The sequence below is a fragment of the Osmerus eperlanus genome, chromosome 17 (genome assembly GCF_963692335.1).
Source record: "Osmerus eperlanus chromosome 17, fOsmEpe2.1, whole genome shotgun sequence".
NCBI classification, from domain to species: domain Eukaryota; kingdom Metazoa; phylum Chordata; class Actinopteri; order Osmeriformes; family Osmeridae; genus Osmerus; species Osmerus eperlanus.
The window spans coordinates 1,524,084-1,547,514 of record NC_085034.1 but is presented as its reverse complement, the minus strand read 5'-3'; the positions used below and the strand labels follow the sequence as shown (position 1 = coordinate 1,547,514).

The 23,431-nt window shown below is 44.7% G+C and overlaps 1 protein-coding gene across 1 annotated transcript in view; it reads right to left on the bottom strand.

Moving 5' to 3' along the window:
* tmtc2a (transmembrane O-mannosyltransferase targeting cadherins 2a) overlaps positions 1-19,601 on the bottom strand; it is a 48,166-nt gene extending 28,565 nt beyond the window's left edge. Inside the window, exon 1 of the mRNA XM_062482710.1 lies at positions 19,190-19,601. Coding sequence (XP_062338694.1) covers positions 19,190-19,272 — 83 coding nt within the window. The 5' untranslated portion in view covers positions 19,273-19,601. The remainder of the gene's footprint in view (positions 1-19,189) is intronic.
* Between the last annotated feature and the right edge of the window lie 3,830 nt (positions 19,602-23,431).

Genomic DNA, 23,431 nt, shown 5'->3' with positions numbered 1-23,431 from the left:
GAGCTAACTAGCGTACTTCAGGGTAGTAGAAAGGGCAGAGCTCCTTGTCCTTGTCTACCTTCAGTCATGATATAAAACACACACAGAGAGACACAGAGAGCGAGAGAGAGACAGAGAGAGAGACAGAGAGAGACACACAGAGAGAGAGACACACAGAGAGAGAGAGAGACACACAGAGAGACAGAGAGAGAGACAGAGACAGAGACAGAGAGAGAGAGAGAGAGAGAGATAAGCAGAGAGTGAGAGAAACACAGAGAGAATAAAATCCCAAAAGGAATATGGAAAAGCACACCCCTCCTGTACTTTCCCATTCTGAGGGGGGTGCCTGTCCCTCTGCCCGGCTGCCCCGCATACGCCAACAGAATACAAAAGACCCCCTCGCTAAGAGAAATCACTACGGGAGACCACTCTATCTCTCCCCACTCCAGGGACAAGCCCAATAAAGCCATCAGCAGCTCTGTCACACACACACACAGAGACACACACACTCGCACACACCTAGCCCAACCACAAACCATTATGGCTAATGCATTCCTTTCTGTACCCCGGAAGCAATAGGCAAGGCCGAGGAGTGTGTGTGTGTGTGTGTGTGTGAGAGAGGGGTCTGATTTGAATATTTCAATTATTTATTACCAGAAAGGATTGAGAGAGCGATGTGGAGGTCTCTAGGGAGCTGGGGACCAAGGAGGCAGCCCGGGGGGACCGGCAAGAAGGGGACTATTTTGCCAGGGATAGAGGGAAACGATAGCACCAATAAGCACCAAAACAAACAAGATGGATGAGTGGTCCAGTCTTGGTTCCGTGGCTTCCAAGACTCTCAAAGAGCTAAACAAAATATATATATATATATATATTTAATATTTATTTTACATCCTTGGAGGCACAATATATAGACTTTCGTTATATATACTCTTATACTCTTGTATTTTCAAAAAAATAAAAGAGTACAAAAAGTACATTTTTGTCTGATTTCCTCATTCCTGGCCCTCGTGAGTCCGGGGGGGAAACACAGCGCTGACCAGGAGGAAGTTAGATGAGGTAAACAGAGTGATGTCATGCTTCCTGCGGAGTCCTCACACGCTTCCTGCGGAGTCCTCACACACGGAGGAACGGCTCCAGTAGGCCTCCCGTCTCTCAGCGCTGCGCCGCCTGAGAAACCAACACTTGTTTTGACCCATTCAGCAAAACAATCCTGGGAAGTGAGGAACTCTCCCTCAGGGCTCACACGGTATGGCTGTCGGCTGCAGACGCAGAGCTGCAGAGCTGCAGAGCCGCAGAGCCGCAGAGCCGCAGAGCCGCAGAGCCGCAGAGCCGCAGAGCCGCAGAGCCGCAGAGCCGCAGAGCCGCAGAGCCGCAGAGCCGCAGAGCCGCAGAGCCGCAGAGCCGCAGAGCCGCAGAGCCGCAGAAGCTGCAGAAGCTGACCTCAGATGAATATGTGGAAGGAGGGACAGTACTGATGTGGCATTACTGGAGAGGCAGACCAGTCAGGCCTTCATTACTGGCATGACTGTTTAGTAAATGTCATAATCACATTACCATTATTTATACTTAAGGGATGTTTTAAAGTGAAAAGTTCTCAATATTCAAACAGGCAATACAAAAATGTGTCTACAGCACATCTACTGCTAAGAGGGAGAGGGAGGGAGGGTGAGACAGATATGCCTGTGTGGATCAATTCAAATGCATGCAATTACCACACACACACACACACACACACACACACACACCCTATGGTCTCATCCAGTTTACATGTTCCTGTTTTATGTTCCTCCCTTAAACAAATGTGAGGGTATTAATCAGCATCTCATTGCAGAACACAGCCCTCGACTCCTCTATAAATATTTGGGCCTCCAGCCAGGCTGCATGTCGACAGCATGTGTACGTGCCTGCACACTCAACGCTGATAAACGGCCGTTGTGTAAACCAGTGTCACTTGTATCATCAACACTGTGTGAGTTATTCCTACCCAGGACACAGCTCAACTGCTGGGGTGGATTAGCTAGAGCATCGACTGAACACAGGATGGACAATGCTCTCTGGTTGCGTCCTCAGCCTTGTTCCTTCCTTATTTAGTTTTGTCCTCTGATGTGTCTTCTCCAGCTGCCTTTCCTTTTTCTTTCATGTCCCTCTCTCCTCCCTCCCTCCCGCCCTCCCTCCCTCCATCCATCCCTCCCTCCCTCCCGCTTCCCCAAATCTATGAAATCTCTGTTCCCTTATTGAGCACTCGACAAGCTAATTAAGCACACTGACAGTGCAGCGGCAGAATGAACCTGAACACTAATCTCATCCCAGACCAATAGAACACAACCCAAGGCTTTGTGTTGGCTAAGGGCGTCACAGAAATAAAAAGGCTGTATTCATTTGAAACCGAATCCTGCCTTATCAAACGCCAGATAAAACTCTTGATGATGATGTGAACCATCACCATGCAGTACTGCCTAGTGTTCCTGCAGGTTATGTGTACAATTTTAGAGAGGGACTTACAGATTCACATACTGTGTGTATATTTACATTGGCTATGCTACTTCTATTCAATGAGCAATAAAGCTAAACGCACACCTCCACCTCTAGCAGAAACATCTGTCACCCGGGTCACGATTTACTGATGAATTCACACACAAAACAAACGTACTGATTTCCTCTTTGTTTAGCCGTGGGGGTGCACACAGTCAGGTGGTTTCCTGCGTTCCGCTAGCATGTGCCTGATCACCTCTGTGCTAATCCTATGCTAACAGGATTAGCAAGTGATCATAGACCCCCAGTGTTTCACATACATGGTAAAGGGGGGCAGGGTCAAGGTTTAAGCTGATTAAAGTTCTTTGGGGCTTGCGACGGGGTGGAAGGGGTAGGGAAGGGTGTGTGTGTGTGTGTGTGTGTGTGTGTTTACGAGCATGTGGATGAGACTCCGATGGAGGAAATTCATGCATGGCTATAAGTGTGTGCATGTGGAGTTGAAAACGAGGCGATATGTATTCCAAACACGGTGTCTTGGTTCCCAGCTGCACAGTAATTGGCAAAGCACACCTTGTTGGAAACAGGCTGAGAAGTAGCCAAGAGAGGGACAGGGTTCAGGGTAACCCTCTCTCTCTTACTCTCCCTCACTATCTATCACTCTCTCTCTATCACTCTCTATCACGCTCCCTCCCTCAGACAGGCAGGGTGTCCTCCGTGGCTGAGCTGGATGTGGAGGCACGCACATACAAGCTTAAACACACATACACACATGCATATTGGAGAGAGAGGGGGTTGCCTCTGATTGGTGGTGCTGCCACAGGTCCCCCCCCCCCCCTGTTAAAGTCACTTGGCTGACCACTCAGAAGTGTGACCCAAGTCTTTACAACCAGCAGAGGGGCCAACCAGCAAACATATACTGTCTGGGATACCTAGAAGTGCAGTATTTATACTACAGCATTATACCTAAAGTTCTTCGCAGAGGTATTTTTGTGACATCGACACTTGTTAAAATCCACAGCAGCAGAACCTCTTGGCAGATTCAGCGTACGGAACATACCGGTACATGGTCTCCATATTACCTCTTCACCAATACCTTCTCTCTGTGGAGAGTCAAGTGTATCTTAAGGTCATCAAGTCAGGAACCAGCCACTGTAGGTGTGTGTCGAAACATCACACGTCAACCAGACTGGAGTCCGAACAATACCCGCGTCAGAAGTGGTTCAACGCTTTTCCCACAGTCTACACCAAGCTGGCACAAATATGGGTTGAGGAAAATCCATAAACACACTTGACAGTATTAATAATACACTGCTGCAGGACCCAAGCTGCAGAGCAGCCAACCGCACACACATTTGTACACACACACACTCACACACACACACACACACACACACAAATGAATGTTTAGTTTAGCCCGACCCTTCACTCTTCCTGGTTTGTGTGAAATAAGAAATTAATTGGCGTGTTTTTGCACAGCTCAAACGCGTTTGTTTGCTTTTTCAGTGAAAAAGGAATGTGAAATGATAAACCGCCCTCATGTCGTAATCAAAAGATAGCGCAGAGCGGAAGCTATCTGAAAACAGACAGCAGGAAGAATGTAATGGTGCTTTAGGTGGACAGCCCAGCTAATATAGCTGGTAGCGATACAATAACATTACCCACAGAAGACTACCGTATTGGTATATTGTTTGAACAGCGCATTCCCACAGAGTTCGTGGTTTCTCTATTGACTCAAAATATCCATCTAACTTCTCCCCCCAGGACCTCAATCTGCGGAACCAGGCATGGCAAACGATTGCCGAGCCAATTAAGTTCCCTTTAGTGTTGAGGATGGAGAATTACTCTGCAGTTAAATGCAAGCTCAGGTGATTAAAAGGCAGCTATAGCTGTAGTATCCATATTGTGTGCACTGCAAAGTGTCATTTTCTTCACGGTAATTTGTTTACAAGTAACCCAATGTTTACATCGGTGTAGTTGAAATTCACATTGTAATTATCAAGGTGACATTTTTGTGTTTATCAAGGTATCTCAGTTACAGTTTGTCTAGCGTTCTAACTTTTTAGGTAGCTTTCCCATCAGGCTAAATATACACATCCTGAGTCAACAGGAAAATGCTACAGCTACCAGGCTATTTCCGAGCAAGGTCTCAGTATTGATTTTATTTTTAAACAAAGGCAGAGGTGACCAGAGGTGACTCAATCAGTTGATCATCAACTCACATGCCCTCGAGAGAGACAAACACTGAATTTGACATAATTAGTGATCGGGACTTATTGTCTGTCGGTGAGATAGCTACAAGTTATACAGAACTCAGCTTTCACATCACTGCGCTCTCTCTCTCTCTCTCTCTCTCTGTCACTCTGTCTCTGCATTGCTCTCTCTCTCTCTCTCTCTCTCTCTCTCTCTCTCTCTCTCTCTCTCTCTCTCTCTCTCTCTCTCTCTCTCTCTCTCTCTCTCTCTCTCTCTCTCTCTCTCTCTCTCTCTCTCTCTCTCTCTCTCTCTCTCTCTCTCTCTCTCTCTCTCTCTCTCTCTCTCTCTCTCTCTCTCTCTCTCTCTCTCTCTCTCTCTCTCTCTCTCTCTCTGATTAGAACTACACCTCCCCGCCCCCTTCCTCACAGCCAGCTAATGAAGACCGATTTGCTGCATGCTTTAGGACTCGGTCTCCTTCTAACAGCCAATCAGGGGAAGCAGATCCCTTCCTGTGGTTGTCAGCTTCAAAGGAGGTGAACTGCTGGAGCTGGTCACCAGGAAGAGTCTGTCTCCCTTTGTCACAGAGCAAGCTGCTTTCATGTGCACATGCAGCTTGTGGGTCATTAGTGGCAGGGCTACAGCGAACAGCCCAGCCAGGGACAGCATTCTGTCCCAGCCAGGGACAGCCTAGTGTCCCAGCCAGGCACAGCCTAGTGTCCCAGCCAGGCACAGCCTAGTGTCCCAGCCAGGGACAGCCTAGTATCCCAGCCAGGGGCAGCCTAGTGTCCCAGCCAGGGACAGCCTAGTGTCCCAGCCAGGCACAGCCTAGTGTCCCAGCCAGGGACAGCCTAGTGTCCCAGCCAGGGACAGCCTAGTGTCCCAGCCAGGGACAGCCTAGTATCCCAGCCAGGGGCAGCCTAGTGTCCGAGCCAGGGACAGCATTCTGTCCCAGCCAGGGACAGCCTTTTGTCCCAGCCAGGGACAGCCTAGTGTCCGTGTCTGGGACTCTGCAACGCACTGGGTTCTAGTTTCGGCTCTCCGGGGATCATTTGGGTAATTCTGCGTGTGTGTTGTGCGCTAGGGGCAGGTGTTGTGGGAGAACTACTGGTTGTGATTGACATGAGCACATGGGAAATCAAGGTTTTTTTCCGTTGTGCGCCACACTGCTAAAAGTGCTTCTTTATCCCTGTACTGAGAAGGTCGTTAAGATGCTGTTTTGAAGTGGGCCTCTTTAGTTTGTGGCTCCTAGCTCTGAACGGGGATACCCCATTACACAGTCTGACGGGGAAGGATCAAGGCAAGACCTTTTCCAATTTTCGATTTCCGAGACCTCAAAACAGACCCCTTGACACATGAAACAGAGATATATAGACGGATGAACACAATCACAGAGAGCGAGGGCACATCTATTTTTCGGCAGATTGATTACACGGTCTTTGTCTTCATCCCAGAAAGTGATTGATCACGTGCATCAGCCAGACGGATGGATCGGACACCAGAGGGGTGGCCGTCGCCACGGAGACGGGGGGGTGACCCAGCTCACTGAGTGATGATGTCGATAAAAGGTTCTGACGAGCCCTTAGCAGCGTAAAGGAGAGGCTATAGGAAATCAATGGCTAATAAAAGTAATGCCTCAGTGTCCGAGGTTAAAAAAAAGAAAAAGACCCAAAAAAAGGAAAAGCTGATGAGATGAGTGCTAAAATACTAGGAGGAGTAACCTTTACACCTCACAAAGAGCTGAATTGATTACATTTTACTAACTAAAGATCCGTCAGACAAACAATGTAGGACAAGATATTTACGACTCCATCAACCTCCTCCTTTAAACGACAATAAGAGCAGTAAATAAATATTACTATTTTCTCCAGAAAAAGGAGGATGAACCTTCCAGCATACTGAAGTGTGCTTAACATGAACCAATAGCCCCATAGATCAATGTGTCAACCTTTGCCAAGCACACTGCAACAGCACACTGAGAGAACCTAGTTAGTGTTTTGAAGCCGGCTCGCCCCCCTCACTCCCCCTCTACAGCCCTACACGCTGAAGACCACCAGTGACTGATAATAACAGAAATGGTGTCTTTAACATCTGGAAAAGCAAGACTGCTACAGTAAGGGTTTTCCCCTTTACCTCTAAAAGAGTTCACTTAATATGAAATGTACGTGGATCTACTTAGGAGGACTGTTCGCCTAATAAATATAGGATTACGTGTGAAAGTAGACCCATACTGCACTGAATTCACCGTGAAAAAAACTATCCTAATGGCCCATATAAGAACCTTGGATGCTGTGAGTTTTATATGGGGCTTTTAGTAAATTGTGCCAAATTAAAAGTGCCAAAGTGGATTTCAATGGCCACCCATCGAGGGAAGCCTGTTCCTTGCCAACTTTCACACCATTTATCCCACCCACCCGTGCAACTCAGCTACGATTCCACCCCGGTCATGCACACTGTTACACAAAGTCAAAACCCACAAATCAATGGGGTTGCGATCTAAAGTGTTTCAAGCTTCTTGGAGTGTCTGGACAAAAATTACAATCTGTGTGTCTGGACGGCTAATCAAAACTGCTCCCTCCGTCGTTGTGAGTCCTTGATAAACGAGAGCCTTAATTAAAAACTGACTCTGCAGTTATCCACCTCCGTGGAACAGGGCATAAATCAGTGTTTTTTTCAGGGGATAAAGATATCTTTCACTGTAGGGACGCCTCACATCTCGCCCTGCTTATGAAAGCAGACACAGTGAAGCTACTGTCACTTTTAAAAGGGAAACATCCCTTTATTTCTTTAAAACTGCCCTTCGGTTACTGTAAATTTACAACTGCCCTTCGGTAAATGTAACTTTAAAACTTCCCTTCGGTTACTGTAACTTTACAACTGCCCTTCGGTTACTGTAACTTTACAAACTGCTCCAGACGAAAGTGATCAGCACAACCATTATCAATCACTTAACGTTTGACTAGTACTGTGTCACTATTTTTTAGCAGTTATTGTTGATATTAATGTGTCATGTCAAAGCAACCATCAACCCTCAGCCCATTTTTCCCCAGGCATCAATCATCCCTATCTCTCTGTCTCTCACCTCTCTCTCTCTCTCTCTCTCTCTCTCTCTCTCTGTCCACACATCCCACACTTGTTAAGGAGCTGGAGGAAGGGGCACGCAGACTTATGAAACTAGCACCTGCTGTAACAGAATTATGGAAATTCCCACTTGAATTTGAACGGTGGAGTGTTTGTAATATTGCAGCCAGCTGTGATACCTGGGGCTGCATCCATCCAGGAGGAATGGCTTTAGATGAATTGCTTGAAATTGCAGTTTTTGTTTTAGTCCAGTCGTCTCAAAACATTCACACCAAACCTGCTAACACACGCCAACGGTCACACACACCAAGTTACCGCATACAAAGAAAAACACACACACACACACAGACACACACCCTCACTCACCCCCTCACACACACACACACACATATCACCCACCCACCCCCTCACACACACACAGACACCCACCCCCTCACACACCCCTCAAAAACCAGCCCAGGATATTCCCATTCCCTAGCCACATCGCAAACACCCAGCAGAGAGCTGGCGGGCAGGAAGGCAGAGGGGACATTACAGCCTGATCCAATTCATCATTTTCTAAAATGCTTCCATGACAACTATATTTTCCCTCTCTTTTTCCCCTCTCTGCGTCGCTGAAGGGCCACTGGGTCCAGCAGAACCACCGCTGTGGAGGCTGTGGAGGCTGTGGCTGAGAGCAGCTGGGTTGAAGGCCGGCTGCCAAGGAAACCGAGGCCCCGTTTGTCTCTCGGCAACACTCAAACGGCCGGCAGTATATCACATCAGACCATGGTTCGAATTAGCCAGCCCATAATACTACACTCATCTTCCATTTGTTCCACTATAAACTCACACACTCTAAGGCACGTTTACAGCATGTGATACACTTGTTTCTGAGCTAAGGGACAAAGAGAGGTTCATAATGTTTCAAAGTTTAACTGCACTGTAGTGACTGATGTGGTTGTAGAAGTTTTGGGCACCCTTTGCAGTTCCCGAGATAATTCTGGAATGACTTTATTTGAGCATAGTGATTGGTGAAAACCTATAATTGCTGATGACAAATCAAATCCTCAGATGAGGACTGTGGAGTTGTGCCTTTGCCAGAGGGAGCATCTGGAGAACAAAGAAACGTCTTGTTTCCGTTGAAAGAGAGCTCCGTTTTGTTCTGACTCGACGGAGGGCTAATCTGCAATCAAATTAAAAATGCAGCTATTCAAGGGCGTAGATGTATTTTTAGATTGAGTGACTCAGAATTGCGCCGATCTACAAAAAAGGCTGCAATCCTGTACTGTGTTACAGTTGGATCTTAACCATTGGCAGTGGAGTCAGAGCTGGGGGATAGTTGATAACTTGCTGAACTCTCAAGTATGCTAAGCTAATTGACCATAAAGAGCTGTGTCAAATTCTGTATGGGCTCTCTTGTACTGCGTGACCACTTGCCACATTCCAGTTTTTTCAAGTTTGTTCATGAAGGGTACCAAAACAGGATTCTACAAAGCCCAGAGTATCACGCAGTCTATAAAAACAACATATGGTTCGACATCAGCAATGGAAATCAAGCGAAAATATGAAAGTATGAATAATTTTGGCAAAATGAATTGTCATAAGTAGGCTATTCAGTGTAACGGTATTATTTCAAATGCACTTTCCCACAGGGGGTTTAAAGTTCTCCAAGTTTGTCAAACTAACAACGGGGGTACTGAAATACAGTCCTGCTTTAACTGCTTGGGGGAAACTGCATTACAAAACCATAAAACGCATCATATACTGCAATGAAACTCCAATATGGACAAAGGTGACACTGAGACGTCACGTCATCGACGTACAGATGTCACTGTGTGATCGGGAAGGCTTTGATCACAACGGACTAGTCCTCCTTTGGTTCCCAACACAAAGACTAACAGTGATCGAAGCGTGTGCGTGTTCGCTGTTTCTCAGCACCACAGAAGGAAGGCAGACGAACCACTCAGTCAATAGTATTGAGCAGACACACTGTGAAACCTTCCACACAATCAACGAGCCACGAGAGAAAACGTAAAACAGGTCATTTCCATCATCAGCAAAAGCATGAAGGTCCTTCCTGTTTCTCAATAAGGTGGTGGTTGAGGAGGGGAGCACATGGATGTTTATCTTCAGCACAGATAACACGGTTGGTCGATGCTAGTCACAGCAGGGGGAAAAACGAGGCGTGTACTGTAGATTAAACTGTCTTGGTTAGCCTCAGAGGTAACGGATGAACTGGTTGCCTTACGACAGTGATAAGTGAACTTCCCCGGAGCACGTCTACTGCAGATTAAGTGAAAAGGTTGTTTGTCCTGTGCCAAACCCAACTGGTTGAGCGCTTTCAGTAGAAACAAATATAGGCTCTTCATAGTCAAAAGCTGGGTCATATCAATCTGCTCAATGAGAGCGTTTTTTCTTTTATTTTATGGTTTTTCATTTTTCATACGGAGCACCAAAGCGACGTCCAAGAAGAAATAACATTCAACTGAAACAAGAAACCTGGAGCTTGAGCTTTCTTGATCCACACAGCTAACGGTACCGTGCAGTGCGGTACCCGCTGTGCACTTTCTTATCAAAGAACAACCTTGCACAATGTCCTGAATACAAACCATCAGGGTCTATATACAAAAGAAATGTGTATTCTGCTGACACGCAAAACAGCTTTACAGACAAATATAATGGAAAAGAGATGGAGGAGTACGAAAGAGATTAATCGTCCGCGTGAGTTCTATCCTGTTGTCGAATATAAAATAGCAATGACTAATGTCATCATAACCCACAACAACTGTCTTTCCAGCACCACCAGTTCATGAATACGAAAACGGAAATATAAATGACATCTACCATAGGGTCGATGGCCTACTACCCCGGTAAAGAAATTAAAATAAGGTGGAAAGTTTATCTGTGACTGAGGGGAAACTAACCCTATTATCAAATGTGGATTCATCTCATCAATCAAAGTTGAGATCCACTGGGTAGCTGTCACGGAAACCTCTTTGTGTTTATTAATACCCCTTAACACCTCATCTCCACCAGTCCCTGGTACAGTACCTGGTGCAAGATTAGAGCTCCCATCAGGGTTAGCATTCAGTGCATCACTACATTAGCAAGAGGAAGGGATTTGTCTGGATAAGTCAGTGAGGTATTGAGTAGTGCCTGAAGGAATAGTTCTTCTACATCGAAATGAGAAAATACAGATGAAAATCATCCCTGTCCGTAGTTCATTTGATGAGTCACAATTGGGAGTCACATATTGGGAGGGGGATGGATTTAGTAAAAGCATGACATGGATACTAAGAGATTACTTTTTTATGCAACACAAGTGGAATGGATTTTTGCAAGCGGACCAAATACAAAAAAAGAGAAGAGGATTAACATGAACAGTCACATCGGTCTCATTGAAATTAAATTGTATACCTACCAACATAAACATGACAATTATATTGGGGGGGGATAAATGATCCTTCCTTGAGCATTGCATTGTGGGGGATGTGTCTCCCTCCCCTCTGGGGATTTGGCCCCTGGTCACAATGTTTTCATAGGATGAGAGGATGAGAGATGAGCTCTCTTTCTCAGGGAAGACGTAACCATTATGCTGAGCCAGTTTCCTCAATCAAAGCAACTCAATAAACATACATTCAGTCCTATTCATTAGTGTCGGATGAGTACGCGTACAGTTCTCAAGAACAGATGCAATTTTGTGGGAGGAAATTAAAACCTCTGTAGCATGTCAAGAGAGTGATGCGACAATGCACACAAATCTGGCTTTCAACAAACTAATAAATCACAATGGCCCATCCCTTTTATTTAGTCTGAGTACACTGACCTCTCCATACTGCCTATGACACCCTTATCCCCTCCCTTCAAAAAACAACCACTGTCATCAATCCCCAAAATAGCCGTCCATTGTGTAGTAATGAGGGAATCTCACAGCAAGCTCAGCTAACAGGCTTCGGGACCTCCATGCACATCTGTATCGACTTGCGCACGCTGTCATCTGTGGAGGCCTTTCGTGGCTTCAGTAGGAAACAGGAAAGAGACCAAGACCCTTCCCTGAGGATGGATTAAAGACCGAGAATACTCCGGAACATCCAGGAAATACCAACTGACTTGGATGCTAATAATTGGAGCATCCATTGAGATGCATATGAATAGCTATTCTTTGGCCTATTTTCCGAATCATGAGCATAGAACGAGTCATGGTGAAAAAGCAACAAAATCAAGATAAACTTAAGTTTTCCAGACCCCAGCTCTAACCTGCCCGGTCAGAACTTCTCAGGTTTAACTAGGAGTCCAAAAATTCCCTCCTCGCACCAGGGATTCAATAACTGTCTCTCTCCTGACCCAGAAAGAGTTTGCATATTTCTGTATATTTTACGACCAGGGAAGGACAGGGTCAGTAAATGATGCATAAAACCAGGTGAGCGGGTACCATGTTTTGTATATTTAGGGTTTGGTCACACTGTTCCTCCCCTAATAAATTTCTGTTGGTTTCATAAAGGCTGCTGGTACAAAAAGGTTTTGACAGACAAAAAGTTCAAAAAGGTACTACAGTTTTTAATTTGTGTTTTGTGAAGTAAGTTACAGATTGGGTCTCTTGGGTTGTATTTACATGGTATTGTGGGTTAAAATAACTTTGTTACAGTGAGTATTTGACCGATAGACATAACCAAGGGTTCAAATGAGATGAATAACCACATCACTAATTGCCTCAGTGAATTAAGTCTCACGGTCAAATGGAGGCTCTGTGGAACGATCATAATTCACTTTTTATCTGCTATCTTCCTGGGAAGGCTTCTTGAAATGCTGAACAGAGTCTGGATGTCTAGAATGAGTTATATGGTAGCAGCTGTAGGAAGCACGTTTTCTGACAGTTCGACTCAAACAGGCGCCCATGCACAGCTCTCCTGTTAAAATGTTACTGATAAGCTAAATTATGGAATACTGCCAACTGTGTTACACCGAGACACGCTTATGTGTAAAAACGTTATGAACCTTTTTTTTTTTGGTCAAAACCTTTTTACCCAGATATTATTTCAACCTTCCGAAACTGAAAAAAGCTGAGTAATGTGAGGCTCAGTGCGATGAAAATCAGGGCTCTGTTCTGGACTGTATTTTTTCAGGATTATTTTCTGTAACTTTTTTTCCCGAAACGTTGTTTTCACACACACAACACGAAATATGTTTTTTTTTTTTTTACCTTTCAAAACCTTTTTTTGCGCAAAAAAAAATTTCAGTCAGGAGACCAGTGTGCCTGTTCCAAGCATGTGTCTCTCTCCCCTGTAGGCCTACTCTGTCAGAGACCTGACCCAAGACATGCCGGGTAATGTGAGGCTCCGGTGAGTACGGTGAAAATCAGGGCTCTGTTTTGAACCGGTCATTTGGATGGACAGGAAAGAGCCAGGGTCGCTGAAACGCGATACGCGACAACTATTGATTACAAAGAAGAGAAAAGGGGGCTGCGCGTTATCTCAGGGCGGGTTTAAATTACACACCAACTGCTATGTGTTTTTTTTTTTTTTTTTAAGTCAACCTTTGTAGTCAAGGAGGGAAAGCAGGCGCTAGTTCCAAAGTGTAACGCTACACCAGAACAAGGAGCTTTGCTTACAGCGAAGCTTAACTGCTACGTGGTGGAAATCCAAGCCCCCTCTGTCGCCCGCTGCCCAATGACAGGTATTAGTGAAAGGGGACAAAGTTAAAAGTGTGTGGTTAGCCAGATAACATTAGCTGCAGATACACAGAACTTGTAAGGCCAGGCCACAAGGATCTACCAAACATTACCTTACCCTCCAATTACAGCTACTCTGACCATAGACTAGAATCTCCAGTGCCCTGGTGCCTTGGGCTAAACTGTGGATCTTCTTCTGTGGCGTTTGCAAGTTTTCGACCTCGGTAGCCCATGGTTACCACTGTTATGGGATGTGTGTGTGTGTTTACTGGGAGGGTCATTCGACTGTGGGGTTTGCGGTTCCGAGGCCCTGCCTTGGCACACTGGTGGGTCAGGTTGCCTGGCCCCGGAGCAGACCTGGGTTAGGGTTAGGCCCTGGGTAGCCATCCTCACGCCCCACTAGGCTTCAATGGGATGAGGAGAGGCCTCCTTAAAATAAACGGGGCAGACTTGTCCACGTCCACCTGGTGCTGCATGGGGGCCGAGGGAGAACGGGTGCTTCAAACTTTAACCAGGCATATTACTGGATGCATTATATCGCTGTTTAATAGGAAAGTACTTACAGTAACTATGAAAGCACAGGCGTGTTATAGCTGGGTTGCAGTGTTCATAGTGCGATGAAATGAATGTGGGCTGATGCTGGTAACTAATGACACACTTCACAAACAGAAAGCACGAGAAAAGTACAGTGTTGCTGACCTGGTGATTTCTATTCGGGCGATGCAAAGCCCAGGGTGTGAAGAAACCAACTGTTTCTTGCAAACAAGTATCTGACTTTGAAAGTCATTTGGCCCCTGCACCATTCGCCCCCTCACCATGCCCTTACTGGCTGAATGACCAGCATAGTTCACATTATGGTAGCAGTCTGCATATTTCACAATGCGTGGCATGACAGCTTGTGTAACACACTAAAGACAGATATTGTTCGACTGAACCCAAACATAATATAGGTTTAGTCGACAGCCCTGACCGATTTCTTTTTTCCGAATGTCTTTTTCCAGGAGTGCCACATACCGCTTCTCAGCAAGGACTCTTTTTTCTGCCTTTCATGTTAACTTCGGTTCACTTTCACCGTCAAGGACAAGTCAGAAGAACTTCCTCTGTTTTTTGAGACAGTGTTTCCTGTTCGACAGACCAGACAGAGAACGTCCAAGGGAATAAGGACATCAAATGAGGGTTGATCCTTTGTCATTGTTATACGCTAGACCACATTATCCTACTCTCTTCTGAAAATCTAGCTTGACACCAAAGTAAATCAAGAGACAAACACTTCTGCTCAAGACCAAACCTCTCCTGAACAACTTAGGCCCCAAATACCCCCCCCCCCCCAAATACCCCCCCCCCCCCCATAATACCCCCCCCCCCCCCCATAATACCCCCCCCCCTGTAAAGTTTCAGACCAAACAGCTAACTTTGCTGATGGCTCAGAAAATTCTAGCGCAAATAGCTTGGAGTGTAAATCTGTAAGTAATCAAGACCTCTCCTCCCTATTGTTTTATTAATACTCCCCGGGTGTACATACGAACACTTCAATGGGAAAACAGTTTGAGAGAGCAATGAATAAAAAACACGTGTTTGTGTACGATATATGATGGGATAGTACATTTGGGACCTGAGGCCATACGCAAGTCTTTCAATATGGATATCCATGGCAACCCATCCCCATTACAGGGCTACATTTGGTGAGTGTTGTTTTCACCACACATTTCATCAGACCTGCCTCTTTCTCCTCCAAAGAGCATTTTCGGCTGGCATACCACTGTAGTGTGGTCAAAAGTCTCCTTGCTTCCAAACCATCTGAAATCACATTTCACAAACACTCTCTTCTCAGCTCCTCAGCTCACCAACTTCTCTCTCAATCCCCTGTTCTCAAACCATCACGGACACATCCCAGAGTCCTTCACTTCATCTCACATTAACTATCATCCTTCTTGATTTAGACTAGCTATCACTCAGTTTCCATAAGGACACAATCAACAATGTGTTTGGAGAGCATGTCCAGAGGCACCAGGGTCATATAAACTTACTTACTAGTAAGCAATAAACATAACGCATCGAAACTTACAACAATAAGTTATGCAGGCACCATAACACCTTCCCCCACTGCGGTTGGATACGGCACTTTAAAGATGGTTTTGGGTGTGAGTTCGATGTGAAAACATGTTACACACACCCTCAGTATTGAATGTACGAGATAACTGCTGTGAAACCATCGAATGTAACATGGTAAGTCTTGTGGTTTTCCAAATGGGAATCTAGCAACTTTGTTGAGCCATTTTTGTAGCCGTTGGTGGTTTAAGGTTGTTGAAGGTTCCTTTTTGTATGTAGATCTCACTTTCTTTTGTCAACTGCAACCTAGAAATGATACAACCGAGAATATAACCCCTCCTACCTGCATACAGTAAAGGCTTACAAACACAACTTCCTTCCTTAAGAGCCAGGAGGGATTCGCAATACACGTGGGAAACGGGCACTTTTGAGAGGAAGGGAAAGTATTGACATGAGGATTGTGATTTCCTTGAAGTTCATGGCATCACTATGGAGATGTGAGGAGCTATAGAATCCAGTGTTCAGACACTAGGCTATTGTGTGATTGCAGGCCATCTGTGCTATGAGATACCAGAGTTATTGCACGCGTTATTAAATGTTATTTGGTTCTTTGTTCCAATGCTTATGTCCAAGAGAGGATCTACAATCCAGCCTCATTGTCAATTATGTTCCACAAGAATGAAAGGGGTGGAGAAGTTTCAAACAGAACTTTTTTTTTCTTTCTTCACAGACGGCTACAGTATAGATCAGAAGTTTGTTGTGTGCCAGGAAATGTGATGGTCATTTCTGTCCCAGTGAAACCTAACCAGCCATCCCCACAGACTGAACAGTTTAGTTCCTCTATAATAAGTAGGGGATGTTTTCATTGGGCTTCCCTGGGGTGTCCTAGTGCGTTTCTGGGCTGAAATGGTGTTCCGTCACGTGACTGTGGCCCCAGGCGGTTTGGGAGACGCAGCTCTGAACACTGCAAGCCACCGAGGAAACGTTTCCTTTGGGATGTTTCTCAGCATCCATCCTTCCTCTCTTGAAGAGAGATGAGAAGTGTGAACTGTAAGATGGTAACTTCTCCATCCAAACACAGAAACACACAGTCCAGTAGGACTGAGGGTGATGCCATTCACCTCGCCATCATAAAACACCCCATTTGTTTGACCCGTCAAGTGCCTTGTTGATGAGCATTCAGCAGGAAGTTCAAAGGTCACAACAAATGAATTGACCGATCTATAACCTCTGACCTCAGGAAGCAATCCAACTGCTGCCAAGTCACCTGACACAGAAACAAACAAAGGCAACCACACACATAATATTCCTTACAAACACTTATCCCTCTCTCTCACACACAACCTTCTCTGTCAGTGGTATCCAACCTATAACCTAGACAATGGCTTTATTCCAGAGCTATAAGAAAAAGAGTGCACAGGGACCGACCAGCTGTCTACAGACACCCAGTACCAATTGCACTGAAATTTTCCCTTGTAGAAAAATGACTGGGTTCGAACCATGTGCCAGTAAACCTCAAGTCATTTCACACACAGAGGGGTTTTATTGATATTACCATTGGCTGACAGACGTCTTGGACAGCCCTTGAGCCGTGCCCAGGAAAAACACTTGACGTGATTGAGAAAGCAGAGAAGCCCCAGAACATCCCGGCGAGCAGGAACTCATCATTGCGAAGGCACCATCTCTTGTGCTCTGCGTCTAAAGGAACTGTAATCGAATAAAACGGTTAGCTACGGAGTTTAACAGAGACCCGCATTGCAGTCCAGGTTATCTAAATTTTTTAAAAGACCGCAAACCGTGAAAAATAAATAAATAAAAAGTCCCCCAAAAAAGCCTAAAGTTGACTGATGTGCTAACAGGCACTCTCTCTCCGTTGCTACTAACAACCACTCTCGTGACGACCCTCAGGAGAGAGACGGAGAGCGCGCGACTCTTGACCTTGGTGAAAGGGGGCTGTTTGATGAATGACTATGGAGGTGAGACCTGTGATTGGTATTCAGCTTCTCCATCTGAGATCGGCGGACCAGAACGGCCGTCTCAGTCCCTGGAGTGTAAATCATCACTGTGACTTTGATACGCAGGGTCGCCAACACCGAGGTTACATCGAAGGGGGTAAGCAGCGAGAGAGTCTGTGAGGACACTGGTTGGTCATTAATCAACGTGACGTCGTGGCAGGTTCTCTTCAGCGTGTCATTGTCAGTCTGATAAACAGGGTTAGAACAGGCCCCTCGAGCTGCAGTGCGTTTCACCCATTGCCATGCTTTCGCTAAACAGGGCAACTGACACACTGGCATGGTTCATAGAAGTATGGATAGTCTCTCTGTGTCTGTGTGTGTGTGTGTGTGTGTGTCATGCATGCATTCTCACACACAAGGCAAAGGGCGTATAGTTTAGTGAGATCAGTGGAGTAGTGTTCATTAAACATCCCACCCACTTATTAAAAACTCCGGCCCACTTTTTATTTTAAAAAGTATATTTAACAGCCTTATCCTCAGCTCAAAAAAAGCTGTCCCACACACATTTGAATACAAACCTTCTCCCCTGAGTGTGTTACACACTCCCCAGTAGCCTGCAGTCAGTGTAGAGTGGTGAATGAGCGGTGCTGAAGTCCACCTGACCCTAAGGAGGTGTTAGGAAACGCTAGCCAGAGCCACCAGCGGCGACAGCCTCGATGGAGAGAACACGGACCAACCTGCTACGCTCTGAATGGACTTAGAACAATGGCTCATTTGTCTGAGCTGGACCATAAATTAATTTACGTTTCAATTCTCATCTCTTGCATTACAAGACTTACATGAAATCTAAAGAATGAAATTATGCGAGGGGAAATAACTATTTGTATTATTTCAAATCTAAAGAATTGTAACATATCTTAAATAAATAGCCTACAATTAGAGGAAAGCCAGATTCAAACTTCCTCGTACCGCTATCTGAATTAAAATGCAAATGACGCTAAGAAACGGGAGAATAAGGAGATGATGTCACGTACTGTAGCCTACCAGAACCTCTTTCAAATACAGCTAGTATTTAACTCAAAGTATCGCGCTGCTAAGCACCCGAGAATGAACTCTTAACATTCTGAATACAAATGTCTTTACTTTCTGGATGGTTGAGCACTAACGAGCCCTATAAAATACGTGCTCTGTGATGGGTGGTGACATATAAGAAGGGCTCTCCAAATATATTCTAATTAATGCATCCACTTGGATGTATTCCCTGGAGAGGGGTTATTGCTATGAGCGGACAAGCGTATTTATCGTCCGCAGATTCCAACAATGTGCCTTAACAAAAACACCCATTAGCATGTGGGTTGCCGGTGCTGTTAGGTGTAGGAATTGTTCAAAAATGTCGTTACAGAGAGCTTTAAAGGGTAGCCTAGACAATTCATAAGCTAGCCTGCATCTTTCTTTTTCTATTGTGTAACTTCAGGCACATTTGCGATGCAGATGACATCCTCAACGTTGTCCAAGTAGCCTTTTGAACAAAGCTCTAATGCAACAGGAGATATAGCTCATTTGCATTAGGCAAAGTAGCATATGGCTGCAACACAATGACTGCTTATTGGAGAGGTAAATCGAGACTAGAATGCTATTGCTGAATGACACAAATGACTCGTGAATGGACAATAACCATGTTAACACCGGAGCGTGACGATTTAGCCTACCATACAAAATGTGTGCGCCAAACACGTTCCGTTTTATTTGACGTAAGAGAAACGAAATGACAAGTGTGGCTGATGATGTTGCCATAGGTACGGCGGTAACCTACCTGTCATCGTAGCAAAAATCCGCGTTCAGTGTATTGAGATACAGGACAAAAGCCACAGCGCCACACACCAACTCCGTAATCATTTCTCAAAATAGTAAAGGTTATAGAAACGCTGTAGAAAATATTAGGTGCGAATCAATTCCAGGTTCTGTATTGTCTTCTCAATGCGGCCGCCCCGCAACACGGAGAAAATCCCCATTCAAGAAGGCTAGAGTCTCAAAGTTTGCGATTCTCGGTCTATATTCAATTTAACCCATTTTGTCATGCAGCGGGTCAGAGTTGTGTAGAGACGAAACTAGGACGGCTTGTCTTCGTTTTAACTCGCAGCTGAGTGCATCTTGCTGTTCTGCTGTCTTCGGTTCTATATGCATTTTCATCCGCGGAACAGATACTCCACTGTTTGGAACCGCGTGTGGTTTCAAGATGATGAGCATGCGCAAACCATCCTTCGTTCGAGCTCTTTCCAATAATTTAGAGTAGATCGGGTGCTGAAAGAGGATTGCGCGATTGGATGAATTCATCAAGTGTGTAGTGTGTGAAATGAATAAGATCCCTTAAAATGTAAAAAAATAAAAAGAATAACATTGAGCAAATATAGTCGGCTACTATAGTAGGCTACTAAATTGTGCGAGCTAATCGCTGTCTCCTTAAGTACATTTGTAAGGATGGCTTGTAGTTGTTTTTGAGTAATCTGATGTGGCCATAATCCCAAGTAATCTGCCATTAGACAAAACCTTCCTCTATTATCCTTTGATGTTCAATATCATGAGCAACCCCCTTTGAATACAGATTAGGTCTCAGGTTTTTATCACATTTTTATATTTTATAGTATCACAGGTTAGTACCACAGGGTAATGATGGTAAGAGAAAACAAGAGAGACAGAGACAAATAGAGACAGAGAGAGAGAGAGAGAAACAGAGAGACACAGAGAGAGAGAGACAGAGAGAGAGAGACAGAGAGAGAGGAAACGGAGAGAGAAACAGAGAGAGAGAGAGAGAGAGAGAGGCAGAGAGAGAGAGAGGCAGAGAGAGCGAGAGAGAGGGAGGCAGAGAGAGAGGCAGAGAGAGGTAGAGAGAGAGAGACAGACAACGAGACAAACTAAACCCAGTGAGGGAGAAACGAGAAGAGCAGTGAGGATTAATGAACTCCTACGACATCCTACTGCGAGGGTGTCAGCGAGCAGACGTGCAGCTCCACACAGGCCGGAGTCACTTTGAAAAGGAGCAGCGAGGCCCCACTGATCAGCAGATGCTCCCAAGCCTGTCCCTCAGTCGGAAACACTCCGCCAATAAAACCACCGCTGCCCCACGGAAGAGAGAGAAAACAGATGGTGCTGACGGAGGACTGACGGAGGACATCCCCGAAAGCACGCAGCAAGGATGCAGAGAAAGAGGGGAGGAAGGAAGGCTGTGTAACCCTGGCAGGCGTTGACCCTTGTCCTGAACAAGAGCCGACTGTGACCTGTGCTCAAACTGGACCTGTTGGACTGTTTAAGGACTGCCTGGGTTGTTTTTTTGGTTGGTTGGGCTAATGATGAGACACTTCCTCAAGAACCCCCCGGAGATCTGACGTGACAAATGAGAATCCCTGTTCGAAAAGGAAGAGTCACGCAAAAGTTACTCTACACATGTCATGTTTCCAACACCTTGTGTTTTAAACAATGTTTCGGTTCCTCGTAAAGATACCGTGAATATGTCACCTGAATCCTCAAGCTGCTACTGTAGGACTATTCTTAAATTGTTGGTCAATTCAAGGAATTATACATTTAGTCATTTTTTTATACCTTTTTATACCTATTAAAACTAACAGGTATGATCTCATAAGGCATGGATTGTGTTTTGCATCCATGTTCGCACGCACGGAAAACACAAACAGTCACTCGCACACAATTTGAGATCTTTGCCTGGGGCGCTGTGTGTATGTACCTACCCACTGAGACAAGGTCTGTCTCCAGCCCAGCTCCAGTAATTAAGGGATTAGTGGGGGAGGAGGGTGAGGGAGGGGGTGAAGGAGCGGGTGAGGGAGGGGGTGAGGGAGCGGGTGAGGGAGGGGGTGAGGGAGGCAACTTCTGCTCCCTCAACATAAACAGCCCTGGGTGGAACAAACACATTACCGGAGTAACAAGTGTTTACTCCTCTTGACTGATTACCTCCATCCTCCATGCTCCCAGAGGATGGATGCGATTTAGATTAATAGACTCAAGTCTTTTTAGGCAGGGAAAAAAATATGTTTTTGATGTTACTAATCTTACCAATCTTTTTAATGTCACTACACTGTGGGGTGGTAGAGGTCATGGTCCAGTAATGGAATAAAAATGTCTATAAAAAATATATATATATACAATTGACACAAAGACAAGCTCAACTCAAACAACGTGACGTACGCATGTACAGTATTTGCCTCTTCAAGTTTCACGTGAAACATGTTTTTTTTCCTATTATTTGATACATCTCTTTACTGAGTTTCATCTGTGAGACAAAATCACTGAGGGAAGAGAAACTAGAAGCCCTGCCTTTCTTGTGCAGCGGTGCTTTTGTCCTGAGGCCTGACAGTCTTTATTCACCCTCTGTGCTGGAGTAGATTGAATGCAATTTTATCATAATTATCTTCTAAAAGGTTTGTAGACGTTGCATAATTTTCCCAATAGGGGGCCTCTTGGTCCCTTAAGTCAAAAGTAAACTAGTAAAAACAATTTATATTTATTCATTTATACATTTAAACGGAAACAACAAAATGTTTGGAGTATCTTGTATTTAGAAAAATTACATTTAAATTGGTTGTTAAGGGAAATAGAGCCACTTTCTTAATTAGGGGTAAAAAAAAAAACTTTCTAATGAGATGATGAATTTAGATGTGTTTTCAGGATGTCCTTTCTTTTAACCCATCAGAGTAACAAATGGTATTTTCCTTGTGTTATTTATACAGGACCACTGGGTTTTCATCCTCTTAGATAAGCATCACACAGGAAACAGACTATCCCTATCATACTGATACAGCCTGTGTAACGCCCTCACAAAAATAGCTTACGAAAAGTATTAATATCAAAATGAAAGCAAATGTACCCAAACAAAAATAATCATATCTGATCAAAACAAGCCATTGCTGTTCGGCTAACCACACCTTGGTGACAACCCTACCTTTCTTTTTTTTAAATGTTAATGGCTGAAAAAGATAGACGTGTTTTGATTTGACATGGAAAAAAATCTGTTTCTAATTACACCCCTTAAAGCTTTTGAGGCCCCTAATCAATTTACTGAGCAACTATAAACCACAGGCACCAGGACTCAGGGATCTTACACACCAAAGATTAAGGAACAAAAGAAGCACTTTGTAAAGCAGTCATAGAACTGAGTAACTACTGGATTATCAACCAACCAGAAGCCTGATGATCCTGTGACCTGGCCTGACAGCTGCTCGGGGGAAATACAAGAAAAAAAGATTCCTGTTGACGTATCCCATTTCAGGAAGTCATCTTAATTAATATTGGATGGATTGAATTTGTTTGAATTATCCTACCCAGTAGGAGCAGGCATTGATATCAAATTCTCACATTTCCATTTAGTTACCAGTACTATAATTTTAATTAAATCTTTTTTTTTTTCCTCAACTCCAGATGTTTTAAATCTGCCTAATTTGATATTCATTATGAAAAATGTTGATTAATCAAAACTATGAATCACCATGACAAAAATGGAAAGAATGGAAAATGACAAATATTATGAAAAATTGTATATTGTTTTCTTTTGCCTGAACTTAGCCCAATACTTTTCAAAGTCACTTGGAAGAAGTTTTCAGTGAAACATTTACCTTGCGTGACTGGCTTTGCCACACTAATACCCATGTAGACAAGTGAGTTGGAGAATTTGTGCGTAAACAAAGTCTGAATTTCCATTGGCATCAGTCATTGTGTTGACATGGAAGCTAAGAAGCAACACACGTCAAACAGTCCATCACAAGACAGCAAGGCCAAACACCCGTCTCTTTCACACAACACAGCTGGAGAATCGTGTGTGATTGGAGGTTGTGATGGATGCCAGTGTTATTTCTGTCTCTCCTGGCATCTTCTGCGATGGCTTTTGGCTCCGCGTGTCGCGTGAAGAACCCTGCTTGTACTCCTGACAGCCACAACAGGATGACGCTGTGATTGCATTCAGATGGAAGTCATCATGAGACATTAAGGATGGACTGGTGCGTGTGTGTGTGTGTGTGAAACAAGGAGAAAGAGAGTAGTTAAGAGAAAG